Below are 24,135 nucleotides of genomic sequence, written 5' to 3' on the forward strand. Positions count from 1 at the left end.
CAGCGTTTTGGAAGCCCTCCCTCCGAGTCCCCGTCCGCAGGCTGGTGCGGAAAGCTTCCTTGGTGATTTGGCATACCAGCCTCTGAGGGGTTTCAGGGACACGCCCGGGCCTGGGACCCACAGGAAGCAGGTGCTCTTGCCTTCAGTGTGGTGACGCCAGGGACAGACATGACTGACCAGGGAGGCAGGTGGTCTTTGAGTTTGAACTGAGAGGTCCCTCCGCCAGGCCCCTCAGGCCTCTGGGAGACTCAAAGCCTGGTTAACAGAGATGCTCCCACAGCCCCACGAGGGGTCCTGGGTGTCGACCTTCAGAGACAGTCAGCACAGGGCTTGGCCTCCGGCTGTGCCAGGGACAGCAGCCTGTCTCGGACGGGGGGCCTCCGCTCTCTGTTGCAGTCATTTCCAGTCACTGCTGTTAATTCCCTCCCGTCTGCTTGCTTTGGGTTTGTCTCTTTCTAGTTTTTGGGTAGCGACTGAGATCACCGGTTTGAGACCTTCCATTTGTGTTAGCGGAATCGTGGAACGCTACAAATTACCCTCTAAGAGCTGCTTTAGCTGCACCCCTTGAGTTTTGATATATCTTGTTTTCCTTTTTTGTTCAGCTTGAGATGTTTGCCTGTGGCTGGGAGGGTCTGTGCTGTGCAAGTGTGGCAGAATCGGGGATACGGCCACCTGGGCCAGGTGTATTCTTCCAGGAAGGTCTTTACCCCTTCGGGACCTTTAGTAGTTGCAAGCTTGGTTGAGACATTTTATCCCATCTTTAGTCAGTTCTAGGGAGTTAGAATTTTTTCTAGGGATGTGCCCAATCCTCTCGAGGTTTTACAAAGTTGTTGGCATATATTTGTTGAGAATATTCTTTATTATTATCGAATTTATCCCTATTTGTAGTCATTTCTAACTTAATTTGGTACTGTTTTTATTTGCCCCTTGCCTCAGTCAATCTTACCAGAGTTTTTCCTGTGTTGTTTGTTTTTTTTAAAAGAACCAAGTTCTGCTGCATTTAGATTTTCCAGTAAGACTTTCATGAAAGGAAAGAGCTACCACACTCAAGACACTCCATGTTATAAAGACTTTCATGAAAGGAAAGAGCTACCACACTCAAGACACTCCATGTTATAAAGATGTCAATGCATTTCTTCCTACTTGATCGATAGACTTACTGTAATTCCGGTAAAAACCCCAACAGGTTTTCTCATGGGACTTACGCAGAGAGACGAGGACTAGACCTTCTCGAGGAAGCAGGGGAAGCCTTTCCCTCCAGGCGTCAGGACTCGGTGTGAGGCTGGGATGTGGGTGTGAGCCTCGACCCTCAGCCCGGGGGACCGAGCAGGGAGCCCCGGTGGGCGGCTCTGGGCTGTGCCGACCGCAACCTCGGGGTTATCCGCGAGGGAGGAGGTGAAGGAGCCCCTCACCCCGCGGACATCCGCTCAGATACAATCCTCCCAACTCTCAGAACACGCAGGCTCCTTAGTATCTTCTGGACCTCGGCTCCGGAGCTCTTTCTTGGCCGGGACCCCAGTGCGTTGGCGAGGACAGAGAAAAACTGAGAAAGTTGTTGCGAGAGAGTAAGAGCTCCTTTCCCTCAAAATGTGCCCGCACGGCGGAGATGTGATGTGAAACCGGGATTCGCCTGCGTTTCTGGGGTCGTGGCGATCCATTACCCCAGACCTCGTGGCTTCGGGCCGCCACGCTCATGGTCTCTGGGTGCACAGATCCGCAGTCGGACGCAGTCGGACGGGTCCGAAGGGGGTCGTGGGGCTGGTCGCTCCTGGCAGGGGAGCCATCGCCCGGCCCCATCCGGCTCCGGGGGCACCTACCCCGTCAGCCTGCGGCCCCATCTTCCTCCTGCACAGCTGGGCGGCTGCCCTGTCGGGCCACAGCTCCCTCTAGCCACGGCTGAGGAATTTCTCCTCTTCTAAGGGTTCCAGCACCTCACGAGCCCGGGCAGAGAACCCACAATAATCTCTCCATCTCACAGTGCTTAATCTCAGTCGCATCTCTGGTCCCGTTGCCTCAGAAGGTAGCCTGGTCACAGGTTCTAGGCCTAGGACGTCGCTCAGCTTTTCCCGCCTGCCCTGGGAGCGGGTCTTCCCCGCACACAAGCGGACAGAGAACGGGTGGGGGGGCCCCTGGGGGGGGTCTCCGTCGGTGAAGCATCTGCCTTCAGCTCCGGTCACGACCTCAGGGTCTGGGGATTGAGCCCCGCCTCAGGCTCCCTGCTTAGCGGGAATCTGCTCCTCCTTCTGCCTGCCCCTCCCCTGCTTGTGCCCCTGTCCTCTCTTAAATAAATACATAAAAACTTAAAAAAAAAAAGTGGCGGGTAGGTACGTAGACATTGCAGACGACTCACGTCTAACTCTTCTGTAAGAGCCCACGTGAGTCCAACAGAGACGTGGCCCAAGACGTGCTCCGCGTTCCCAGCGGAGCGAGTGCCCAGGGCCAGCTGGAGCGTGAAGGCCCATTTTACACTCGTTTTGTTGGTGTGAGTGAGGAAGGCTGATCGCTGGGGGGTGCAGATGGCGCTGTGGGGGCTCAGGGTCTCCCTCACTGCTGGGGGACGTGCACGGTGACATCGGACGTCCCCGGAGGGCAGCCCAGCCCGGCAGGTGGGCACCCAACCTGCAGCCTCAGCACCTCGCAGGGCCCAGGACCCGAGGGTGTCCTGCAGGGGTCCCCAGGCCTCCATCCCGTCACCTGTCCACCTGCTGTGTTGTGTCAAAGCCACCAGAAAGGGGCATGAGGCCCCCACCTTCCCGAGCCAAGCCCAGCCTGGAGAGAAGAGGAAACCCTCCCCGAACGGAGCCGGACAGGCCCGTCCCTGGCAGAACGCGGGAGTGGTCCCCGGCCTGGTCTTGGGTTTGAGCACAGTCGGGTCTGTGGGGGCCTGAGCACAGGCCCGGCCACGGCCCCAGCCCTCCACCTGCTCCCACGCCACTGCAGGTGATTGAAAAGAGGCAGGGACGTGAGGCTGGGTGACGTCCCCTCCCGTCTCCGGCCTGGGTGAGGGGCTTCGAGAGGTCAGCCGCCCCCAGCCCAGCAGGGGAACCTGCATCCGGGCCTCCTAGAGCGGCAGCTAGGCCTCCGAGCCCGGGCTCTTGCGCGAATGCACGCCCGAGCGCGGGTGTGAGCGCGGGTGTCGGCCGCGTGTGTGAGCGCGGGTGCCGGCTGCATGCCCTCCTGCCCGGGCGTGGGCTCTTAGCACCTGCCACATGGGTGCCGGGATCCAACGGACACCAGGCCAGCCTGTGCCTCTGCGGATCCCTGTCCCGCTGCCCCCGGGCTCACCCACTCTGTCCTGGGGCGCACCCCCGGCACCTTGGGCAGAAAGCCAGGAGGGCTGGGGTGACCAATGGGCCCCTGTGTTGGGACCGAACTCCGGCTGGCCCTGCCCCCGAGCCAACGTCACCTGCAGATCAGAGGGGTCACCCGGCATTGGGGCAGAGCCTGCCGCTGGCGGGTCCTCCCTCAGGCTCCGCTCATCCCCACCGAGGCTGCCCACACCCGGGCATAGGCAAGGCTAGGGTCCCCTCAGGTCCTGAAGGTCCCCCGGAGCTGTCACAGCCCCATCCTCTCCGTGCTGTGTTGTCAGCACCGTGGAGGAGCAGACATGGCCCCCTCACCCGGCCCCACGGTCCCCAGGCCCAACACCCCCAGTCGGCTGGCCTTTCCTCTACCGCCGTCTGGGAGCTCAGCCCCGGAGGCCTTCCAGCCTGATCGTTTGGTTTGGGGCTGAGCATGGGCCCTGCACCCTGTCGGGGCTGGAAGATGCTTGGGGAGGAGGAAGACGGAGGGACGAAAGCTGTGTGTGTGTCTGAGCCTCTGTCTTCATGAGGCCCCACGCCCGAACGAAGAAGACGCATGTCCTTCCCCAGGGCCTCCTGGAAGATGCCTCAGCCTTATCCCTGCAGTACCCCAGCCTCCTGGTGCCATGAAGCCTCCTGTGGCCCTGGGACCCGCCCTTTATGCAGCTGGAGCCACCTGTAGGCCTGGCTAGGGGTGAGCCCGACAGTCAGGGTACAGCCGAGAGAGCTTCAGAGTCCCGTCACCCTCGGCTGGTTGTCCTCTCCTGCCCATGGGTGCCACGCCCTCTCTGCTGAGGCCACAAAACAGCCTGGACTTTAGAGGGCCCCTTGCCCCGCCGGAGCCCCATGGGGGCACGAGGGGTCCCTGCCCGGCGACCAGGTGCCCGCCCCCAGGGGCTTCCCGGCTGTCCCCAGTGGCCGGGGTGGGGGTGTCCTGTGTGGGCGTCAGCAATGCGTTCTCCCGTAGTGCCGCATGCTAGTGCGTTACCGGAATACAGCTCCGTGGGCTTCTCTGTGCGCTGCAGCTGGACGTTTGTCACGCTGAGCTTTACTTCCCGTGAGTAAAGTTGCTGTAAATGTTCTGAGGCCTCCTTTTGGTGGCCGTGTGCACTGACTTCTCTGGGGAGAAGGACAGGAGCCGGGCCAGGACAGGGACCCGTCCACGGTCACCGCCGGGCAGCTCTCGGCGTGGCCGACCCGGCCCACGCTCCCACCAGCAGCACACGTGGGTCCTTTGGGCCACGTCGTCCCTAACGACGTGACATTGTCAGTCCTTCTCATCGGGCCATGACAGCGGGCGAGCGCGAGAACTTCATTGTGGGTGGACCAGGGGCAATGGCGTGGAGCGCCAGTTCGTGGGCGTGTGGCCAGCCCTGGTCCGCGAGGGGCCTGTTCAAAGCTTCGGTCTTTTTAATTTTTTTTTTAATCATGTGGTCTTTTCCTTATTGGTTTGTAGGAATTCTAGATATATTCTGGATACAAGTCCTTTCCCCAAAAATGTGCTTTCCTAGCCTGTAGAGTGTCTGTTCGTTCTCTTGGTGATGTCTTTCGATGGAAGCACGCTCTTGACTTTAAGGAAACCCCGTCTGTCAAATATTTCTCCCTTACAGTTAGGGCTTCTTGTGTTTCGTTAAATCGTGGCCTTTCCCGAGGTCGCAGAGATATTCCGCTGTTCTGCTCTCCAGGCTTGCTTGCCTCTGCCTTCCTATAGGTCTCTGCCCTCGCTGGAATCATTCTGTAACTGGTTTCAGCAGGGACCCAGAGCTCATGTTTTTCCATACGGATGTCCGATTTGTCCCAGGGCTGTTTGTTGAAAAGAACATTCTTTCCCCAGTGGACTGAAACCGTGCCTTGGTCATAAGCCAGGTGACCACACACATATACATTTTACATTTTCACCTTCGGATGTTCCATTCTTTTCCACGGACACATTCATCAATCTAATCTAGTGGCCCGTTATTAAGAGGGCGACCCAAGACCGCCCCCAACACCGCCTCCAGCGACACCCAGTGTCCAACCCCGACGCTTCACGGTGAGCCTTGCGCTCGGCGGTGTACCTGCTCCGACTTTGTTCAGAATCACCTTGTCTGTGCTCAGCCCTTCACTTCTCTCCAGAATCCGCTTGAAATATGCCCCCCCCAAGAAATACTAAACAAGAAAAACATTCAAAGCCTGATTGGAGCCACGTTGAATCCCTACCTCAAAGTTAGCACCTTGCACATATTAAACCGTCCAACTCATGAGCATCATATCCTGAGTTGATGTAGGACTTCTTTCTTTTCTTTCACGAAGGTTTGGAGCTTTTCTGTGTGGAGAATTTGCTCGTCTCCAGTAGGTTTATTCTCAGGCGTTTTATGATTTTGGATGCTGCTGTTATTGGCATCTTTTTGTTTTATTTCCTAATGATCACTAGCATATAGAAATACTGGTAGTTACTGAAACTGGTGTTCTTGCTAAATTCATGGATCAATCAAAGTGTTTATCTGAAGGTTCTGAAGATTTTAATATCTGTGATGACATCATTTGCAAGTAAGAGTGGTTTTATTTTTACCCTGTCCCGTGATTCTGTCTCTGTTTCCTTTCCCGTCCCTTGTCACACGGGCTGGGAGTTTCAGGACAGCGTCTGATAGGAAAGGCGGCCGCGGGGCGCCTGCAGGGCTCAGTGGGTGAAGTATCTGCCTTCAGCTCAGGTCATGATCCCGGAGTCCTGGGATCAAGTCCCGCATCGGGCTCCCTGCTCAGTGGGGAGTTTGCTTCCCTCCAACCCTACCATGTCGCGTGCTCTCTCTCTCTCTCAAATAAATAAATACTATTTTTTTAAAAAGAAGGGTGACCACAGACAACTCTGCCTTGCTCCCTCTCTCAGAAGGAAGACCCCCTAATATTTCACCATTGAGTGTGACGTCCGCTCCACAGGGCTTTGTCTTGTTTTGTGTTTTTGTGTGTTTTCTGCATAATAGAGTTCCCTGCTGTTCCTGCTCTCCTTAGAGTCATGTTTCTAATTAGGAACAGCTCTTGAGTCTTATCAAATGTTTCTAGGCATCTTTTGAATTGATTATATGTTTTTCCTTAGGGTTATTGTGTGGACTTTATTCTGTGATTATAGAAAAGGTATATTTTATTCTTTTTTTAAAGATTTTATTTATTTATTTGACAGACAGAGATCACAAGTAGGCAGAGAGGCAGGCAGAGAGAGAGGAGGAAACAGGCTCCCAGCTGAGCAGAGAGCCCGATGTGGGGCTCGAACCCAGGACCCTGGGATCATGACCTGAGCTGAAGGCAGAGACTTTAACCCACTGGTTAAACTCCCCAGGTGCCCCACAAGTATAATTTATTCTTAATTTATTCTGTGGCCAGTTATGGATGTTTATTCTCAGATGCTGACGCAGCCTTGGGTAACTGAATTAAACGTCATCAGTCACGTGTCTTTGGAGACAACACTGGGTTTAGTTTGCTGTACGGACAGGATTCTGGCCTCTGTGTTGGCAAGAGAGATCAGCCAGTGTTTTTTCTTTCTTGCAATATACCGTCTGGTTTTGATATAAAGGCTATGCTGCTTCATAAAAATCCTCCAGAATATTTCTATAAAATGATATTAGTTCTTCCTTAAATGGTTAGAAGAATCACCTAGACTTAAGGTTTTGTTAGTTTGCTTTATGCAAAAATCATTAAAATTCCTAATTTAATTTATGTGATTAATATTGGAAAATTTGGGTTTTATTTCTTCTTGTGCCTGTTTTTATATATTATATTTAAGGCATATATTTTAACCAAACTGTCAAAATTACTCTTGTACGTAATGTCCTCTGAATAGAGTTTGTAACTCCTGAGATCTGTAAAGATGTTCTATTTTTTTTCTTTTTAGATTAGGCAGAGAGAGAGGGGGAAGTGGGCTCCCTGCCGAGCAGAGAGCCCGATGCGGGGCTCTGTCCCAGGACCCTGGGATCATGACCTGAGCCGAAGGCAGAGGCTTTAACCCACTGAGACACCCAGGTGCCTCAAGATCTTCTATTTCTGGTGCCTGACATTGGTGACTTCCTGTCACCGAGGGTGACGAACGCAGTCACTGTGACCAGAAGTTTGTCAATCTCATTAGTTTCTTCAGAGAATCATGATTTGGCTTTGGTGATGTTTTTAATGTAATCTTCACTTTTTATTTCGTTGGGTTATACTGTGCATTATCTCTTTCTACCTACTTTCTCGGAGTTTAATTTTTTTTTAATAACTTCTTGAAAGAGAGTTTGGCGTCCCTCTCCTCTGATGTGTACAGTCAAGGTCACAGGTTTTCTCCAAACACTTGCTCCCCTTCATAGCGCATCAGCCGCTGATTGACCCGGGACAAGGGACTTTTTTACCAATTTAAAATACTTTCTGGTTCTTAGCAGATATCTGCTTGGACCTTGGGCCATTTTGATTAATTTCTAAAACACTTAAGCACTTTCTGGTTATCTTTTTCTTACTGATTTTAGTTTAATTTCCCCGCAGTCAGAGAACGTATGTATGTGACTGAATTTCTTTGAAGTCCGTGGGACCTCGCTTCCCAAGCCCTGCGCACAGTCCGTTCGCGTCAACGCTCCGTGTCGCTTCGGCCACCGGGCGCGGCGTCCTGTCGGTCGATTAGGTCAAGTCGCTGCTCGCGTGGCCCAGACGCGTCTCTGCCGATGGTTCGCCCGCGTCTTCTGTCGGTGGCCGGCGGAGGGGAGCCCACATCTCCGGCCCTGGTCGGTCACTTCTCTTTTACATTTTCTTCTGCCGCTTTCCTTTGTGTGTTTGAGGCCATGCTTTCAGGCGCATACAGACTTAGTATGTTTGTCCCAGAGTGACGGCTTTTTAAAGGATGAATCACCCACCTTCGTCCCTGGCTCTACGCACAGTTCACTGCGTATGCTCTGCTTTACCTCCCCGCGCTCCCCTGGGCTCTATCTTTTTCTGTCCTTTGGCTGTCAGCGTCTCTACGTCTTCATGTCTGTATGAAGATTCCTGTACAGATTTATAAGCAACATCAAGGTGCCTTTTGAACGGGTCTGGCAGCGTCTGTCCGTGCACCGGAACGCTTGTCCCCTGGTGGCCGCACGCGCCGGGCCTTACGCGCGTCCTTCTCCTGATCTCCTCCCCTGCTCCTTCCGGATCCATCGAATGTTGATCCTACTTCATTTTTGTCCTGTTGCATTGACGTACTCCCGTCATTGCCACCATCGCACCCGTGGCTGACTCGTTCGGGTCGGCCCGGATGGGCCCGTCTGCCGTGGCCCCGGTGGCCCGTGGTGCTCGCCGCCGCGCGGCGCCCTCCGTGCCCTCCGCCTCTCGTGCTGTCTTTGGTCCTGCGCTTCCGTTCCGCGCGCACAGACGCAGGGACGCATGTGGGTTCCAGGGGGCAGGCAGGGTCAGATCGAGATCCTTCTCCTGAGCCGACCGTCGCGGAAAATTATGAAACGCCCCTCTTTGTCTCTAGTCATGTTTAAACCTCATGAAGGGCTGCCGTTTCAGCCAATACAAATTGAAAGGTTCTCATAAATCTGTCCTTTTATGCGTTCTTAACCCCTCCCCGTGCCCCACGCTTCCCCCAGGGATCACTTTTCCCCGCCTGTCCCCTGAACGCACCTTCCAGTGCGGCTCTCCCAGCCGTGAACTCTCTTGCTTTTTGGTTTCCGCGTCCTTTCTCCTTTTTACTGTGGCAAAATGGACATAACATAAAATACAGCATCTTAACCGTGTTTGTGCCCAGCTCAGGGGCCCTAACCACACTCACGAGCTGTGCGGCCGTCCCCAGCCTCCGTCTCCAGAACCGTTTCATCTTGGGAAACTGAAAGTCTGAACCCGTGAAACCCTAACCCCGCCTCCACCTCCCCGGCCCCGGCTGCCACCATCCTGCTGTCTGTCCCTCTGAATCCGCCTCTTCTAGGGACCTCATCTGAGGAGAATCGTACAGGATTTACGTACTTTCCTTCTTCATTTTTAGGGTCTATTCGATGGGTCTAGGATGCTAGGTTGGTCGTGATTTTCCTTGAGGAGTTTACAGATGGCACCTGGCGGGACGTCTGGGGGGCTCCGTGGGTGAAGCCTCTGCCTTCGGCTCAGGTCATGATCTCAGGGTCCTGGGATCGAGCCCCAGGTTGGGTTCTCATCAGCAGGCAGCCTGCTTCTCCCTCTTCCTTGGCACCTCCCCCTGCTCGTGCTTTCTCTCTCTCATTCTCTATCTCAAAAAAAGTAAATAAAATCTTAAAAAAAAAAAAAAGACATCACCCGGCTTTTATCCTTTCTGTTGAAAAGCCAGTCATCAGGATAGCGCGTCATTGTCCCCAACCCCTCCTTCAGTATTTCTGTGACGTTCCCTTACCTTTGGTCTCAGCAGCGCTACTCTGAGAAGCCCGGGGAGCTAAAGGCCTGTTGGCGTCTGCGGTCTGACGTCTTCCATCATATCTGGGACGTTCTCAGCCTCTGAGCCTCCCTCTTGCCTCCTCCCCCTCTGGGATTTCATGTGTCTTGGAATCCTGTCTCCCGCATCTTACAGTTTTTCTGTATGTTTAATTCTATCTTGTCTCCCTGCCCCTACCTGGAAATTCCCTTACAGATCTCCTCTGCTATCAAATTCGTCTGCCACGTTCTTAATTTCCATGGTTGTCCTTTCTGTTTCAGAATTTCCAGTTTATTATTTTTAAGGTTTTATTTCTCGGGTGAAACACTCCATCTGTCTTCTTGAACAAATTAATCAGGGTTATTTTAGGTCTTTGTCTCAAAGCTCGGAAGCAAAGCACAGCCATCCGTTTGCTCGCGAGCCTGCAGGTCCGCGTCTGGGGCGGCTCCTCCGGGTACTCTCCTTTGGGCGCGTCCGACTGGCGGCTCGCAGGACGGGGTGCCCCGCGCAGACACGTCTGTGTGACAGCAGCATGCGGACAGACGACAGCGGGAGCTCTGAGGGCGCTTAAGACCACGACTCATGCACGTGGTCCGCTTCCACCGTGGTGGGAACAAACGCCGCCTCTTGCTCGGGGTATCTGCAAAGGACCTGCCTTCCTCTTTGATCCACAGCAGGCTGCCCTCGGGCCGTAACTTTTTCATTCCTCTCAGCACAAAATTCGCTCACCTCAAAGTCTCATCCAGTTAATGACGGCGTCATGCTCTATGTCCAACATCTTAGGATCCACCATTTTTTCCCCCAGCCTCTGCCCAGTGCCCAGTCTCCATGCAAACCAGAACCATGCGCTTGAGGACCCTGATGCGACAAGACCCCTGGCTGGGTCCTAATTTCTCTAGCTATCATCCATCGCTGCCTAGGAAACCACACCTAAATGTCGTGGGTCAAGAGCACAGCTCATTTTCTTGGTCACGATTCTGTGGGTCAGCAATTTGCAGCCGGCTCCGTGGGGAGGTGGTTCTGCTGGCTTTGTGTGTGTGTTTGTGCGGTCCTCTGGGGCGGGATGGTCAGACGTGGCTTTACTCACGTGTCTGTTGCCTGATACTGGCTCTCGACTGGGCCACCTCTGTTCTCCTCCGAACCACCTCTCCAGCCACCCAGCTCAGGCTGGACCATGCGGCCACGTTCCAAGAGCACATCAGTTATACACGGTGTGACTTCCCAGTATTCTTTTTCCAGAGCAAGTGTCAAGGTCAGCCCAAATTCAAGTAGTGGGAAAACCAACTCTCTCTCCTGACAGAGGAGCTCCAAGCTTCTGGGCCACTGAATTCGCCACACCTCAAGATCTGTTTCTGTGGTCTCTTTTTTCCCTTGCTTCTCCGTCTTCTCAGTGTAAAAATACATAAAGGCTCTGTGATACTATGTCCCTAGAGATAATTTTGGTTTTCCTGTGGCGTGTGCAAGCCACAGGACAGCACACTCTTCCTGGCGGAGGCCTGGTCACGTGCAATCTCAGCAGCCAAAGCCCCACCCCTTCCATGTGCGTGTGTTTTCTTCTAGACTTTTTCTACACACATTATCAGTCATGTTTCCTATTTTTATGTTTCTAGGAGGATCTAGGTTTCTAGAAGGCACTTGAGAGGGGAGACACTTGGGAAGGTGCCCAGTGTCTGAGGTGCTGGGCACGGGATGAGGGCCACCGGGGCCACTCACACCTCTTCTCCCTTCCCCCCCCGCAGGCTGCGAGAACACCACCGGGCCACCATCAAGGTCATTCGGCGTATGCAGTACTTTGTAGCCAAGAAGAAATTCCAGGTGAGTCCCACACCGAGACCTCCCACCCTGGGCCAGCCCAGAAACTCCCACTCGCGGCAAAGGCTACAAGGCCTCCGTTACCCTGCCACACCCTAGACCTGACCCTTCCCTCACCAAATACCCCGAAACAACTTCGTTTTCTTCTGTAAGACAGCGTGCCCCTGAAAGGACCCTGCACTGAGGTCCAGCCTAGAGCTGGACGCACACAGAGCCTCAGGGACTCACCCTCCTCTCCCCGAACTGACCGGCAGAGGATGCAGGAGTGACAGAGGTGCTGAGTCTGTCCCGCACCACCTGCGCGGGAAGTCGGGTCTCCTCGACCCCAGAGCCCTGTCCCCGGGAGCCAGTGCTCTTGGCCCTGTTCTTCCCCCACCCCCAGTGGGAATCATAACAGAAGGGTAGCCTGGCAGCCCAGGGGGGCCGCCGTTCCAGAGAGAAGGAAGGGCTCCTCTGTTGGGGCCGCAGCCAGAGGGGCGCCCTTGCCCATCCCCTTCCCTCCAGGGCCAGGTTTGCGGCAGCCACCCCTCGGAGCCCCTGGAGCCAAAGGGCCCCAGAGAAAGCCAGCCGGTAGCAGGCTCAGCTCCTTCCTTCGGCTGTGGGGACAGTCCTTGGTCTGAGGAGGTCCCTGGCTCAGCCTCCACTCTGAGAGCATGTGGACCGCAGAAATGGGGACCCTCAGGTGTGCCCATTCTCCTTCCAGAAGACCTGGCGACTGTGCTCCCCCACCCCGCCGCGTGTCACACGCAGCCCCAGGGCTTGCAGCCGGCCGGTCTCAGACAGCCCACACACCATCCCTCGGCGGCGCTCTGCTGCCCGTGTGCCCGACGCTCCCGGACAGGGAGGCTCCTCACCGCCAAACTGGGACAAGTCACACAAAGGGTCCCACTAGGGTTTGGGACTTCTCGTTGCCCAAACACACGGGGCATCGTAAATGCCATTCTTGGCTGGCAGCCAGAGGTCTGCCTGGCAAGATCCTGAGGAAGACGTGATGGCCCCAGAGGTGGAGAGTATCTGAAGCCTGTGGCCCTGGCTTCCCTCCCACAGAGGGGACGTGTGGGAGGCAGAGAGCTGAAGGGCGTGGGTGGGGAAGGGGCACAGAGATCCTGCAGGGGACTGCTCTGGGCAGCACGGGGGAGGTCCTGGGAAGGGCCGGGATGTAGCCCCCTCACTGGCCAGCAGCCTGGCAGTGACAACGAAGACCCCAGACATCAAACGGGTAGAGCAGGGGGGTCAGTGGAGAATCTTCTAAAATGGGGATGGCCCTCACCCGAGAAGCCAGGCTGCTGCGTCTCCCAAGCAGGGCCCTACAAGACGGGGCTGGGGAAAGGCTGTGCAGGGTGGGCAATGGACTTGCTGGGTTTAGAGGCCCCCAGCACAGCAGGCAGAAACTTGAGGCTCTGACTGCCCAGTTCTAGTGTCACGTGGGCAGCTTCCAGCTTGGGACAGTTTGTCCTTGGTAAACGGGTGCCCACTGCGGCGAGAGCTGACTTGGGGAGCACCCCATCCCCGAAAGGCAGGCAAGAAACTGCCTGGGGTATCAGCAGGGACCCCCTACTTCCTTCCAGGCTGGGGCCCCCTTTCCTGCTGCAGGACACAGGTCAGGGCCCCGCGAGTGGCCCCCAGAAGAAGGCCGGGCCACCCTACCTTCCCTGCTTTCTGCCCCACGTCTGTGCCCGGGACCCTTGGGGTCCCCAAACAAAGCCGGTGGGGGCCTTTGAATGGACATGCTCCTGAGAGCCTCCCTGTGTGTCCCAGCGGGGCACCGAGGCTCTCGAGCAAGGCAAGGGACCGGGGCGGCCTCAGCCTCACCAGCTGGGCCGTGTTGCCAGTGGCGACGTTCCACAGGGAGGAGGGACCCCCGGGGGAGCAGCCTGGAGGGAGTGCCTGGCCGTGAGGAGGTCTGCGGGCCCAGCTGTCAGGGAGGCCTTCCCTTCCCCCACAACAGCCTGTTGGTCTGTCTGCCTGCACCCCGACCCCGCCCCCCCGCCCCAGGGGCTGCCGACGTGGCGGGTGGCCCCCCGTCTGCCTCGCTGCGGCCGATAAGTGCCCGGGGGCCGCCCCTGTGTCTGGCCAGAGGAGCCAGAGGCTCTTAGCCCTTCGAGTTTGCCTTGAACTCCCGTGTCCACCGTCGGTCAGTCTGGACAGCCCTGCATTATCTCGGCTCATCTCAGGCTTCTGCTGCTGCCGTCAGAGGAAATGAGCTCTGGAGGGAAAGTTGAGATGGTTTCTCCTGCGGGGCCCCAGGCTGCCCCTGACAGAGGAGTGCAGACCAGACCCTGGGGGCCTAGCAGCTCCAAGATAAGTCTCAGGGCGCCTGGGGCCCCGCCAGGAGGCACGGACCCTTCTGTGGTCTGGGCTCTGAGCGCAGGGAGGCGGGGCTCACACGCCCCCCACCCCCGCCCCAGAGCCGTGTCCGGCAGCACCCCTGTCCCGCAGACCCGCGCGGGCGCGTGCTCCTACTCTCCCTCTCTCTCTCTCACGCCTTCCCAGAGGCACACGCGCGCGCACGCAAGGTCCTGACGCATTCGGGTGCCCACGTCCACATGCACACCACGGTCCGTGCTCTTCAGCCTCTCTGGGAGCCCATCCCAGGGGTGTGCTCCCTCCTCCCCAGGCCAGGCCCGCTCCCCCCAGAGCTCTGAACGCAGCCCATGTCCCAGCCCAGACCTCACTGGCCTAGGCATGCCCCCCCGGAGCCCTGGGGCCCGCGGGAGGCTGACCGTCGTGACCCAGGGCCTCCTCCCACATGCACACGGAGAAGGAGCTCAGACTCTTCCAGAAGGGAAGCTCACGCCCCATCTTCCAGAAGGAAGACCTAGGTCTGGGCACGTTATCCCCAGCCCGTACCTAAATGCTGCTGTGACGGCGGTCATTCAGCCAACCGAGCGGGGAGCCAGAGGCCCGCCCCGAGTCCTCCCCCATGCCCGCCCCGTGGTCTCGCGACAGGCCTTGGGTATCGCCCACAAGGTGGTTCTGGAGCCTAGCGCGGACCCGAGGGAGACAAGTCTTCCTGTGCAGGGTGCAGCTGTGCTTTGGGCACGATTGGGTCCAATCCCCCCCCCCACCCTCAGGGTCTTCATCTGGGGTCCACAGAGGGGCTGCGTGTTGCCTCTGAGGGCCACGGGCCCCACCTGCTAGGTCATGTGGGGAGACAGGGACCGCCTGGACTTCGGGGCCCAGCCCCTGGGAGGAAGGAGGCACGTGCCATGGAACTCCCAGAGTCCAGAAGCCTGGCAGGGGAGCTGCCAGGACTCCGTCGAGTTGCCCACGTGGCTGGCAGAGCCCCTAGGCCCATCAGAAACAGTCCAGGATCTGAAGAAGGTGACCCCGGGGTACCCCGTGTTTCTGGGAAAACAGGGCCAGCTGTGCCATCAGACTAGGGGAGCCCCAGTCTTGGGGGATGGGGCCACCGCAAGGAGAGATAGGCTTTGCTGGCAGGGAGGACATGTCTCCAGGGGACCCCAAGGCAGACGCCCAGCCTGGACAGTCGGTGGGTCTCTGAACCTCGTTCCTCATGGTCTCTGCCCCGGCCTCCTCCACCACGCTGCCTGGCTTGCCTCCCTGGCAAGAGGATGACCCCAGGCTCGTTGCTAACGCAGACTCCAGTGTTGCTGAGCCCCACTCGGGGCCCCACCCGCCCAGGCGACCCGTGGCCCCTTGGATAGAGGGGTCGCGTTCCCACGCAGCTCTGGCTGGCTTGCGTGGGTGCAGGGCCTCTGGGCCAGGAAAAGCCCGCTCCACTGGCCTGCTGTGACCCGGGGGAAACCCTCGGCCCGCGGGCTCCCGGGAACGGGGCTGTAAACGTGGCTTGAGGTTCTACAACGTCGTGAGAAGCCTCGCGCTCGGTGGTGGTTTCTGGTGGTTTCACCTGAGCCCCATGTGCATTTACGGGCTCTGAGGTGGCACCAAGCCCAGGGGCCTTGGGGTCAGCTGCCCAGCCCTGCGTGGCTCCAGGCCCACCGTGGGAGCACCCCGGAGCCCCACAGGCTGCCCTGTCGCAGAGAGCGGGCACAGCAGGCTGCGGTTGTCAGCCGAGGCCTCCTCTGCCGGCCTCTCCCCCCACCTTGAGAATGGTGCGTGGGTCAGGGCTCAGCGTGGGGCAGGGAAGACCGTGGGTGCGCAGAGCCTGGCCCCTCCTGGCCCCGCAGAGTGACGGGTTCCTCCCAAGAACGGGGCCTGGTAACCTGGAGAGGAGCGGCGACGGGGCCCTGTGGCGGGTGGGCAGGAAGCTAAGGCCCAGAGAGGCCAAGCCGCCAGCCCAGGGTCCACCAGCTCCAGCGACCCAGCCCCAGGGCCGAGGGGGCCCTTGTGTGTGCCCTGGGCCGGGACAGCCCCATTGCTCATTGCTCAGCAGCAGTGACCTCCTCAGGTCCCCGAGAGGCCCCATGCAGGCAGGCAGCATCACTGTCGCCGGTGGCACTGGGCGGACAGGGCGCGGCACAGGGCGCGGGACCGGGGGTGACAGTCTTTGTGGCCTACAGCAAGCCCGGAAACCCTATGACGTGCGGGACGTCATCGAGCAGTACTCCCAGGGCCACCTCAACCTCATGGTGCGCATCAAAGAGCTGCAGAGAAGGTGGGCACGGGGGTGGGGCGGGGGTGGGCGTGGACGGGGGCGGGGCGGGTGGGGGTGGCGTGACGGATGCAAGCGCGGGGTTGGGGGAGATGAACGGGGTGGGAGGGGTGATGGATGGGGCATGGGCACAGGGAGGGGCAGGGGCGGCTGGGCTGGGGGCTCCCCAGCCAGCCTGCCGCCCCCACAGAGCCACGGACACCCTCCAGCTACCCCCACCCCAACCACACCATCTGGGAGCCAGGAGGGCCAGGCCTGCCCAGGACACACCCAGTGCCCAGCATAGAGTCCTGCCCCCTGGGCTGCACCCCTAAGGCCTCCCCATCCTGGGCCTGGAATCGGGAACACTAACTAGTGGGAGACGCCAGCTTCCAGCATCCAGCCTGAAGAGCTTGTCCCCACGGAAACACCACGGTCCCCGGGGCCTGCGCAGGCTCAGACTGGCTGTACCTCTCCAGTGGGCTAGCCTGGGAACCTATCCCCCGTGTCCTTGGGTATGGCTGGGACACTATGTCCATCCTGACCTCAACCAGAGGCTCAGGCTGCCCCCGACCACGGCTAACCCGCTGGAGGGATGTGAAGCCCGCCTAGCTCGGCAATGGGGCCTCACCGGGGAAGGGCCCGCTCCCCGCCAGTCTCTCTGAGCGCGGCTGAGGTGCCTGGCCTGGGCTTCTTACAAGGGAATGACAGGACCCGGGGCACTTGCCCCGGGAGGAAGCTGAGGGACTCTGCCACTGCCCCTTGCCTCTGAGCACCCCCCGGAAGTAGTACGGGCCTCTGGGCCCAGGAGGACTGTGGTGGGTGTCCCCAGAACGGGTGAGTTGTCGCCCTGCCGGGCACCTGTCCACTCTGGGTGGGCTGGGTGGGTGTGTGTGGCGCCCCGGCCGAGCACAAGCTGGTCTCCATCTGTCTCCCTCCATCCCTCCCAGGCTGGACCAGTCCATCGGGAAGCCCTCCCTCTTCATCTCTGTCTCAGGTGAGTTTCCTCATCCAGACACGCTGCCCGCACCAGACCCTTGGCCTCCCCTCCACCCACGCCCGCCTCTCCCCATCAGAACGGGCCAGCAGGGCCTGGGAAGTGCAGGACAGGCCCACACGCCGGTGGACACCCCCCCACCCCCGCCCAGCCAAGGGCCTAGACATGTGCTTTATAAAGGATCTTTGGTTCGTACAGGATCTCTTTAAAAGGGGGGCCTTTCTAGGCCCTCAGAGATCTGAGTGTGACCTTCTGGACCCCATGCGGGGCCAGGAGCCAGCCCAGAGGGACCTGAGGGGCCGGCAACAGCAGCAGCAGCAGCTGGCAGGAGCCATTCTCCAGCTCTGACCCCTCGTGTTCCCCGGACCCCTCACATCCCCTGGACCGGGGCTACAGCTCCCTCCAGGGAGGACAAGGCCAGGCCAGCCCCGTGGGTCGCCCAGCCCGAGTCCTGGTGGGAGCCGTGGCTTAGTGGAGGCTGGATGGCAGGGCGGCTGGAGAGGCCAGCAGGACATGGGGGGCCGGGGCGGGGGGCGCAGAACGTGCAGGCCCGTGTCAGCAACCCGGCGGCACGTCCCAGGCTGCTGCATTGCAGAGAAGCAGGTCTAAGCAGTTCCAGGGCCTCCCAGCGCAGACAGAAGCCAGGGTTAGGCCATGGCACAGTCCACTGCATGCGGCAGCTCCGAGTCTGGCCAAAGCAAGGAGCAGACCTCACCCCGCGGGACCCTGTTGCTAATAAGCACGGACCATCCCCGTGCCAGTGGGGCCGGATGACGCGTCCCCACGACGAAGGTTAACGAAAGCCCTTGAACCCTGGTGCAAGTTACTGAAGTGGGACACGGAGGCAGGAAGTGAGCACACGCTACTGGGGAAACAGCGCCCACAGGCTTGCCCACCGCGGGTTCGCCACGACCTCCCCCTCCAACAGCTCGTGGCCTCCGCACGGCCCAGTCCCACGGGTGCGCCTGCCCCCCGCCCGCAGCCCCGAGGGGGACGGCCCCGTCCTCCCGGGCCGGGTTTCGGAGGCCTCGCGGGAGCCCCTGCCCAGCCCACTCCTGCACCTCCCGGGGTTCCCAACGTGGAGGGGCTCACATGCGGGCCGTTGACCCTAGACGGCGCCCCCCAGCCCCTGTCACCCTTCCCTCCGGGCCCCTCCCCCGCCAGCACCGCGTCCCTGACTCGGGCGCTCTACCCCGCAGAGAAGACCAAGGACCGCGGCAGCAACACCATCGGGGCCCGCCTGAACCGGGTGGAAGACAAGGTAGGCGCAAGAGCCCCGGGCCGCGCAGGCTCTGGTGAGGGTCTCGGTCCTCGAGGCACCACCGTTGATTCCCCCAGCGGCGTGGCGAGCTGTGTGCGGGCCGCCCTGCCCCCCGGCCTGGGCTCAGGGCCTCCCTACCCTGGGGCTCACGACCACTCCCCCACTCGAAGCAGATGTCGGTCCCCAGGGCCCTGGTTTGAAGGATTCTGGCACGTGGTGTCTTTACTGACGCGTGGCACCTGGTGCCCCGAGGCCCCTCTTGGGAGCAGCTGAGGCTGCCCAGGGCACGGGGAACAGGGCTGGTCTATGCCGCCGCCGCGTGTGCTCGGGGAATTCAGAGGTGCTGAGAGCGGCACAGGGGCGCGTCGCGGGGAGCTGGGGCTATGGCTCGAGGACCCTCCATGTGGGGTCACACCATGCTCGGGGAGCGCCGAGCCGACCAAGGCCCCGCTGCGCTCCAGGTGGGACGTGGGCCTGTGGGTCCTTGGCATAAGCACGGCCCCTCGGCCACCAGGACGCCCCCGCTGCCGGCAGCCTGCGGGCCTCTCAGCACGGGAGCCTCTGCCAGGGGTGTCTGGGGAGCCGAGGGGGTCTTTCTCGGGCTCAGGCCCACGCTGTGAAGTCTCTGGGGTTCAGAAGGGGCCATTATCATGCCCGCCAGCTCGTCCATCTACACAGGCTTTATCTGAAAGTAGCTGGGGGACTAAAAATAGCGGGTTTCGCCGGGCAGGACCTGTGTGTGCCGTTCGGTTTCCCTTGGCAACGCCGGGCTCTGGCCCGCTCCCATCCCCGCTGAAGCTGGGCAGGCAGGGCAGGGGTGCGGCTCCCTGGGCCCCCCGGCCCGCAGCATCACACCCTCCCCCATGTGCACCGTCCGCCTTGGCCTGGGCTGGCCGTGGGGCCTGACACGGGACGAGACCAGGACGGGAGAGGGAGGGCCGCTGTCCAGGTGCCCACGGGCGTCCTCACTTTCAGCCTGGCCAGCTGAGAGTACGCAACCCCAACATCCGGCCTGCTGGAGGGTCTGGCCCCCGGGTGGTGCAGGCCCCAGCCAGGCTGGTACCCGGCCTGCTCTCGGGCAGATGGCCTGGTGGCAGATGACCTTGTCTGGCAGGAAGAGAGCAGGAGAGGTCACGTCCCCAGGCGGCAGGTATCAGAGGCCCGGGGACCCTCCATGGAGCCAGGGTATCCTTGGCTCTTCCAGTGCCGGGGACCAGGGACTCGGGGCTGGCATACTCCTCCAGAGCGGCTGGTGGCCACCCCCGGTGTGGCAGGCCAGGCACCCCGGGGGGAGCTTCTAGACAGCAGAGGAAGCAGAGGTAGGACAGGGGATAGACCCGGGCCCCTTTCTCCAACCTTCTCGCCCAGCCCTGGCACCCTAGCCAAGCAGGCTTTTGCTGACCAACCTCCACTGCTGATGGGCATCATGGTGGCCCCTGGGTACACAGGCCTCTCTGCCCTAGGGCACCCGGCCAGTGGCCCCTGTTGCACTAGCTTCCAGATGTGCTCCCCTCTCCCTGCTTTGGTGTTCAAGTTTTCTTATGGCTCTGCCCTCTGCTTCTCAGGCCAGGCTACCCCTTAAAGCTCGGAACCTGGTGTCCTCGGGATTACAGTGGGTTGGGGACAGGGTCTCCTGGAGCAGCGCCCCTGCCCAGGCAGGAGAAGCAGACGTCCAGCCACCTGTGCCGGTCCGACAACCAGGATGGCCCGGCTGGCCACGGTCAGCACGGCGGGCTGCAGTGGCGCCCCGCTTGCCTCCACGATACAGAAGTACAGACGCACCCTCGTTTCTTCCGGTCTAAACAACAAAGCGAAATGTCTTCCAGAGTCCCTGACCCCTGGGGACAAGGTTTGGTCAAAAAGGAGACGGGAGACCCTGCACCGTGAGGGGTGACCGGGCAGACGGGGTCTGTGCTGTCTCCGTCCCCTTCCGCTGGGAGGGAGCCGTTCGGTCTGAGCCAAACCCAGCTGCTCGCAGTCTCCCAGGTAGCGCGCGAGCCAGTGTTCCGGGCCGTGTCGTAGCCCGGGCGGTCCCCTGAGGCTCTGGCCTGCGCCCCCTCAGCCACAGACCCTGGGAAAGGGCCTCGCCGGGTCCAGAGGGCACGGTGGCCCGTCCTAGGCCCCACATTATCGCAGTCATCACTGGGGCCGTTGGGACCATAAACAACCCCAGAGCCGTCCTGCTGACTGCGGGAAGCTAGAGGCAGGAAGTCCAGCAGCCACCGGCCCTCGGGGGCCCAGGAGGCCTGGACAGGGCCAGGCGGCCAGAGGCCCCGGGCCTTCCCCGACCCCACTGGGCTGGCCGAGGGCAGGGAAGCATTCTGGCCCTCCTGTCGGATGCACGGCTCTGGCCGAAGCTAGGATGGCGCTCCTGTCCCTGGTGCATGCGCTCAGCTGCGGGACGCGGGCTTGCAGAGGACGGGAGGACGGGAGGGTGTTTGGGGACTGCCGCTGCTCGCCCCCGTTCTCAGGAACAGAGCAGTTCTGAGGAGCAGGGCCTGGAGTGTCCACGTGCAGGGAGCTGCCAGGGAAAGCCAGTATGGCTTGTCCAGCGGTGCCTCAGTTTCCCTGCAAGGAACCCCCTCCCCTTATGTGCAGGCCCAGCCCTGAAGGGGAGAAGGGTCCCAGGCACTTGCCGCTCCCCGGAGCCCTTGTCACAGCTCCTGTGTGCCAGAGGGCCTCCCCCACCTCAAAGGCCACCCCCGCCTGTTCCTGGAGCACCTAGCACCCCTGTCTAGGCCTGGCCTGGCTGTGAGGGCCCACCTCGCTCCAGGGCTGTGATGAGCAAAACTGGCATTGCCACCCAACAGCCTGCGTCCCCCTGGCCGCCCTTTAACAGTGAAAGGAAAAGGCCCTCCTCGCACGCTTCTGTTAAAAATGCCCGGAGCGGCCACGCTCCCTCCCGTTGTCCTTCTGGGAAGGAAGGACCTTCGTTCGTGCCAATAAATGCTTCCTTGCATGTGGGGAAACTGAGCCCCAGAGAGGTTGAGCAGTGTCCCAAGGTCACACAGCGGGTCAGGCGAAGAGCTGGTCCCGGTGGGGGCCGCGGGCGGGTGGGAGCCGCGGTGGAGAGCTGGAGGCGAGCGCAAAGTGCGTCATGTTCACGAAACCTCAGGGTCGGTTCGAAAAGAGGCCACGTAGCAGCAGGGCGGGCCACGCTGGGGACCGGGAGGGTCGGGACAGGCAGGAAAACCCGTGGGCTGCACCAGCCAGAGCAGCGGCGCAGACTAGGCCAGAGGGGCCTGACCAGGACCTGGAACGGGAGCCCCGAGAACATGGGCCCCTGCTCAACCTCCTGCCCTGCGAGGGCGGCAGGCGTCCCCTTGGCTCTCTGGGGAGCCGTGAAGACAGCTCCAGCCCCCACCCCCGTGCATGTTCTAAGCTCAGCCCCCAGGACAGGCTGCAGGGTGGATGCTGAGCCCTGTGTGTTTTGCAAGCTCAGCTCGTCCTGCTTTTGCTGATATGAGGGGCACAGTGGGCTGGGAGGATTTCTTTCTTCTCTGTTTTTGCCGGAAATATTCATGGCTTAGAGCTGGACACAGGGAAGGCCTGGGCTTGCAGGCCCCAGTTCAGAGGGTGTGGGTGGGAAGGGGCCCTCACCCCCACCACAGACACTCCTTCACAGTCTCTTGTCCTCAAACCCTGGCCAGGCACACCTCTCTCCTGGACACGAATGCCCCCAGCCCAGGAGATCCCCCCCAATACACACAGCACACTGGCCCTGGACCCGCCTGCTGAGCACACGTTTGCCCCTCACTGGTACCAGATAAGCCCAGTTACCCAGGACCTGGGGTCTGCCCCAGACACGGCTCCTCCTGCTCTGTCCTCAGCCCAGAGGGACTCCTCCATCCCCCCAGCTGCCAACTGGCCTGAGACCTGGTCATCCAACAGCCCTGTCCCTGCTCACCCCCAAGAGCTACCTAGATGCCACTTACCCATCTCTCCGGCCCCATGGCCTCCCTGCTGGGTCTAGGCGTTGGTCATCTCCTTCTGTGACCACTGTCCACCTACCCATGTGGACTCTGGTCCCACCAGCCCTTCAAAGTCTGTGTTATTTCTTAGACACAGCTGAAACTCACCTGCTCATGTTTTCTTCAGAATTTTGGCACTGACATTTCTGTGTGAGATACATACATAACCTCATTTTCCTTTTTTACACCGTCTTCATCAGGATGTGGGGTCAAATTTACAGGAACCTCCCTGAATGAGTGCAGAAGTGTTTTGTCCTTTTCTACTTTCTAGAATATTTCATATCGGATTTGGAATTCTTCCCCTCCTGAATGTTAGGTGACATTAAAGGTAAAACCATCCAGGCGCTTTCTTTGTGGGAAGACTTCACAGTCCGAGTCACGGACATGGCAGCTATAGGACGGTGGGTTTTCTGTCTCTTCTCGTGTCAGTTTTGTTCAGTTGTATATTCTAGAAATCTGTGTTTCCTCTCCGTTTTCCAGTTTACTGGCATTATCATTTTAATGTCTGTATTATCTGTAGCTAAGTGCCAGTTGCTAATTTTTAGACTTTCTAGATTTCTAAAGTGTGACCTTAAGGTTCTCCATTTTCATCTAACGACCACTTAAAGTGCATCGCCCAGTTTTGATACGTAGCATTTAATTCCAACGTCTCCTCGCTTACACACCTTTCTCATCTCCGTGATGACCTCTTGTTTATCCCAGCAGCTCTTTCCAGCATGATTTTTGTCATTGTTGGAATTCTAAGAGTTTTCTAATTGCTCACTTGTCAGTGAAATTTGTTCTGTGGCATCAGTCCTTTGAAATACTATGAAGCCTTTTTTTTTTTTTAAAGATTTTATTTATTTGACAGACACAGATCACAAGTAGGCAGAGAGACAGGCAGAGAGAGAGAGGGGGAAGCAGGCTCACTGCTCAGCAGAGAGCCCAATGAAGGGCTTGATCCCAGGACCCTGAGATCATGACCTGAGCCGAAGGCAGAGGCTTAACCCACTGAGCCACCCAGGCGCCCTTTTACTTTTTATTTTTTTTATTTTTTGCTTATAGATATCCAATGGCCTCGGCAACGTTTGTTGAGAACGCTGTTTTCCACATTGATTTGTCGCAGCACCTTTGTCAGAAATCAATTGAGCATACATATATGGGTTTGTTTCTGGATTCTCAAGTCTGTTATGTCTGTCTGCCCATCCTCAAATCTGTGTTACGCCATCTTGATTATTGTAGCTTTATAGCATGTTTTGAAATCAGGTAGTGTGAGTCTTCTAAGGTTTTTTTCTTTCTTAAATTGTTTTGCTCATTCTAAGTCCTATGAATTTCTCTACGAATTGTAGAATCATCTTGTCAGTTTCAACCGAAAGGAAGAAAGAGAGAGAGAGTGGGAGAGAGGGAAGGGAAGAAGAGGAGGGAGGGAAGAAGAAAGCTGGGGTTTTGATAGGGATTGTGTTGAACCTATGGATCTATTTGGGAGAATCTGACGTCTTAACCACACAGAGTCTCCTAACCCAAGCGTAGAGTTCGCACACACCGTTCACTTGGTCTGCTCCAGTTTCTTCCAGTGATGTCATCTTTGGCCTACAGTTCTCACACAGCTTTTGTTAAATTTGCTCCTAAACTCTTTATGACTTTGGTGCTATTGTTAAGGGAACTGTTTCCTTCATTTCGTTTTTTCATTGTTTACTACCAGTGTCTGAAAATACTATTAATATTTTATGTCAGACTTGGAAAGTGTGACTTTGCTGCTATTAACTTCAGTAAGTTTTGTTGTAATTGTTGTTGATTCCTTAGGATTTTCAACATGCAGAATCACGACAGGTGTGAAGAAGGGCACACCTGCCCTTCCCATCTTCCTTCCCATCTAGGTGCCTTTAATTTCTCTTTTTGCCCA

General features: G+C 58.6%; 1 protein-coding gene across 2 annotated transcripts in view; it reads left to right on the plus strand.

Moving 5' to 3' along the window:
• KCNQ1 (potassium voltage-gated channel subfamily Q member 1) overlaps positions 1-24,135 on the plus strand; it is a 304,912-nt gene that overhangs the window by 220,863 nt on the left and 59,914 nt on the right. For both annotated transcript variants that reach the window (XM_044259973.1, XM_044259974.1), the window contains exons 12-15: positions 11,397-11,472; positions 15,954-16,048; positions 16,975-17,021; positions 18,221-18,282. In XM_044259973.1, the coding sequence (XP_044115908.1) occupies positions 11,397-11,472; positions 15,954-16,048; positions 16,975-17,021; positions 18,221-18,282 (280 nt within the window). The remainder of the gene's footprint in view (positions 1-11,396; positions 11,473-15,953; positions 16,049-16,974; positions 17,022-18,220; positions 18,283-24,135) is intronic.

This window comes from Neovison vison, chromosome 7, assembly GCF_020171115.1.
Source record: "Neovison vison isolate M4711 chromosome 7, ASM_NN_V1, whole genome shotgun sequence".
Taxonomy (NCBI): domain Eukaryota; kingdom Metazoa; phylum Chordata; class Mammalia; order Carnivora; family Mustelidae; genus Neogale; species Neogale vison.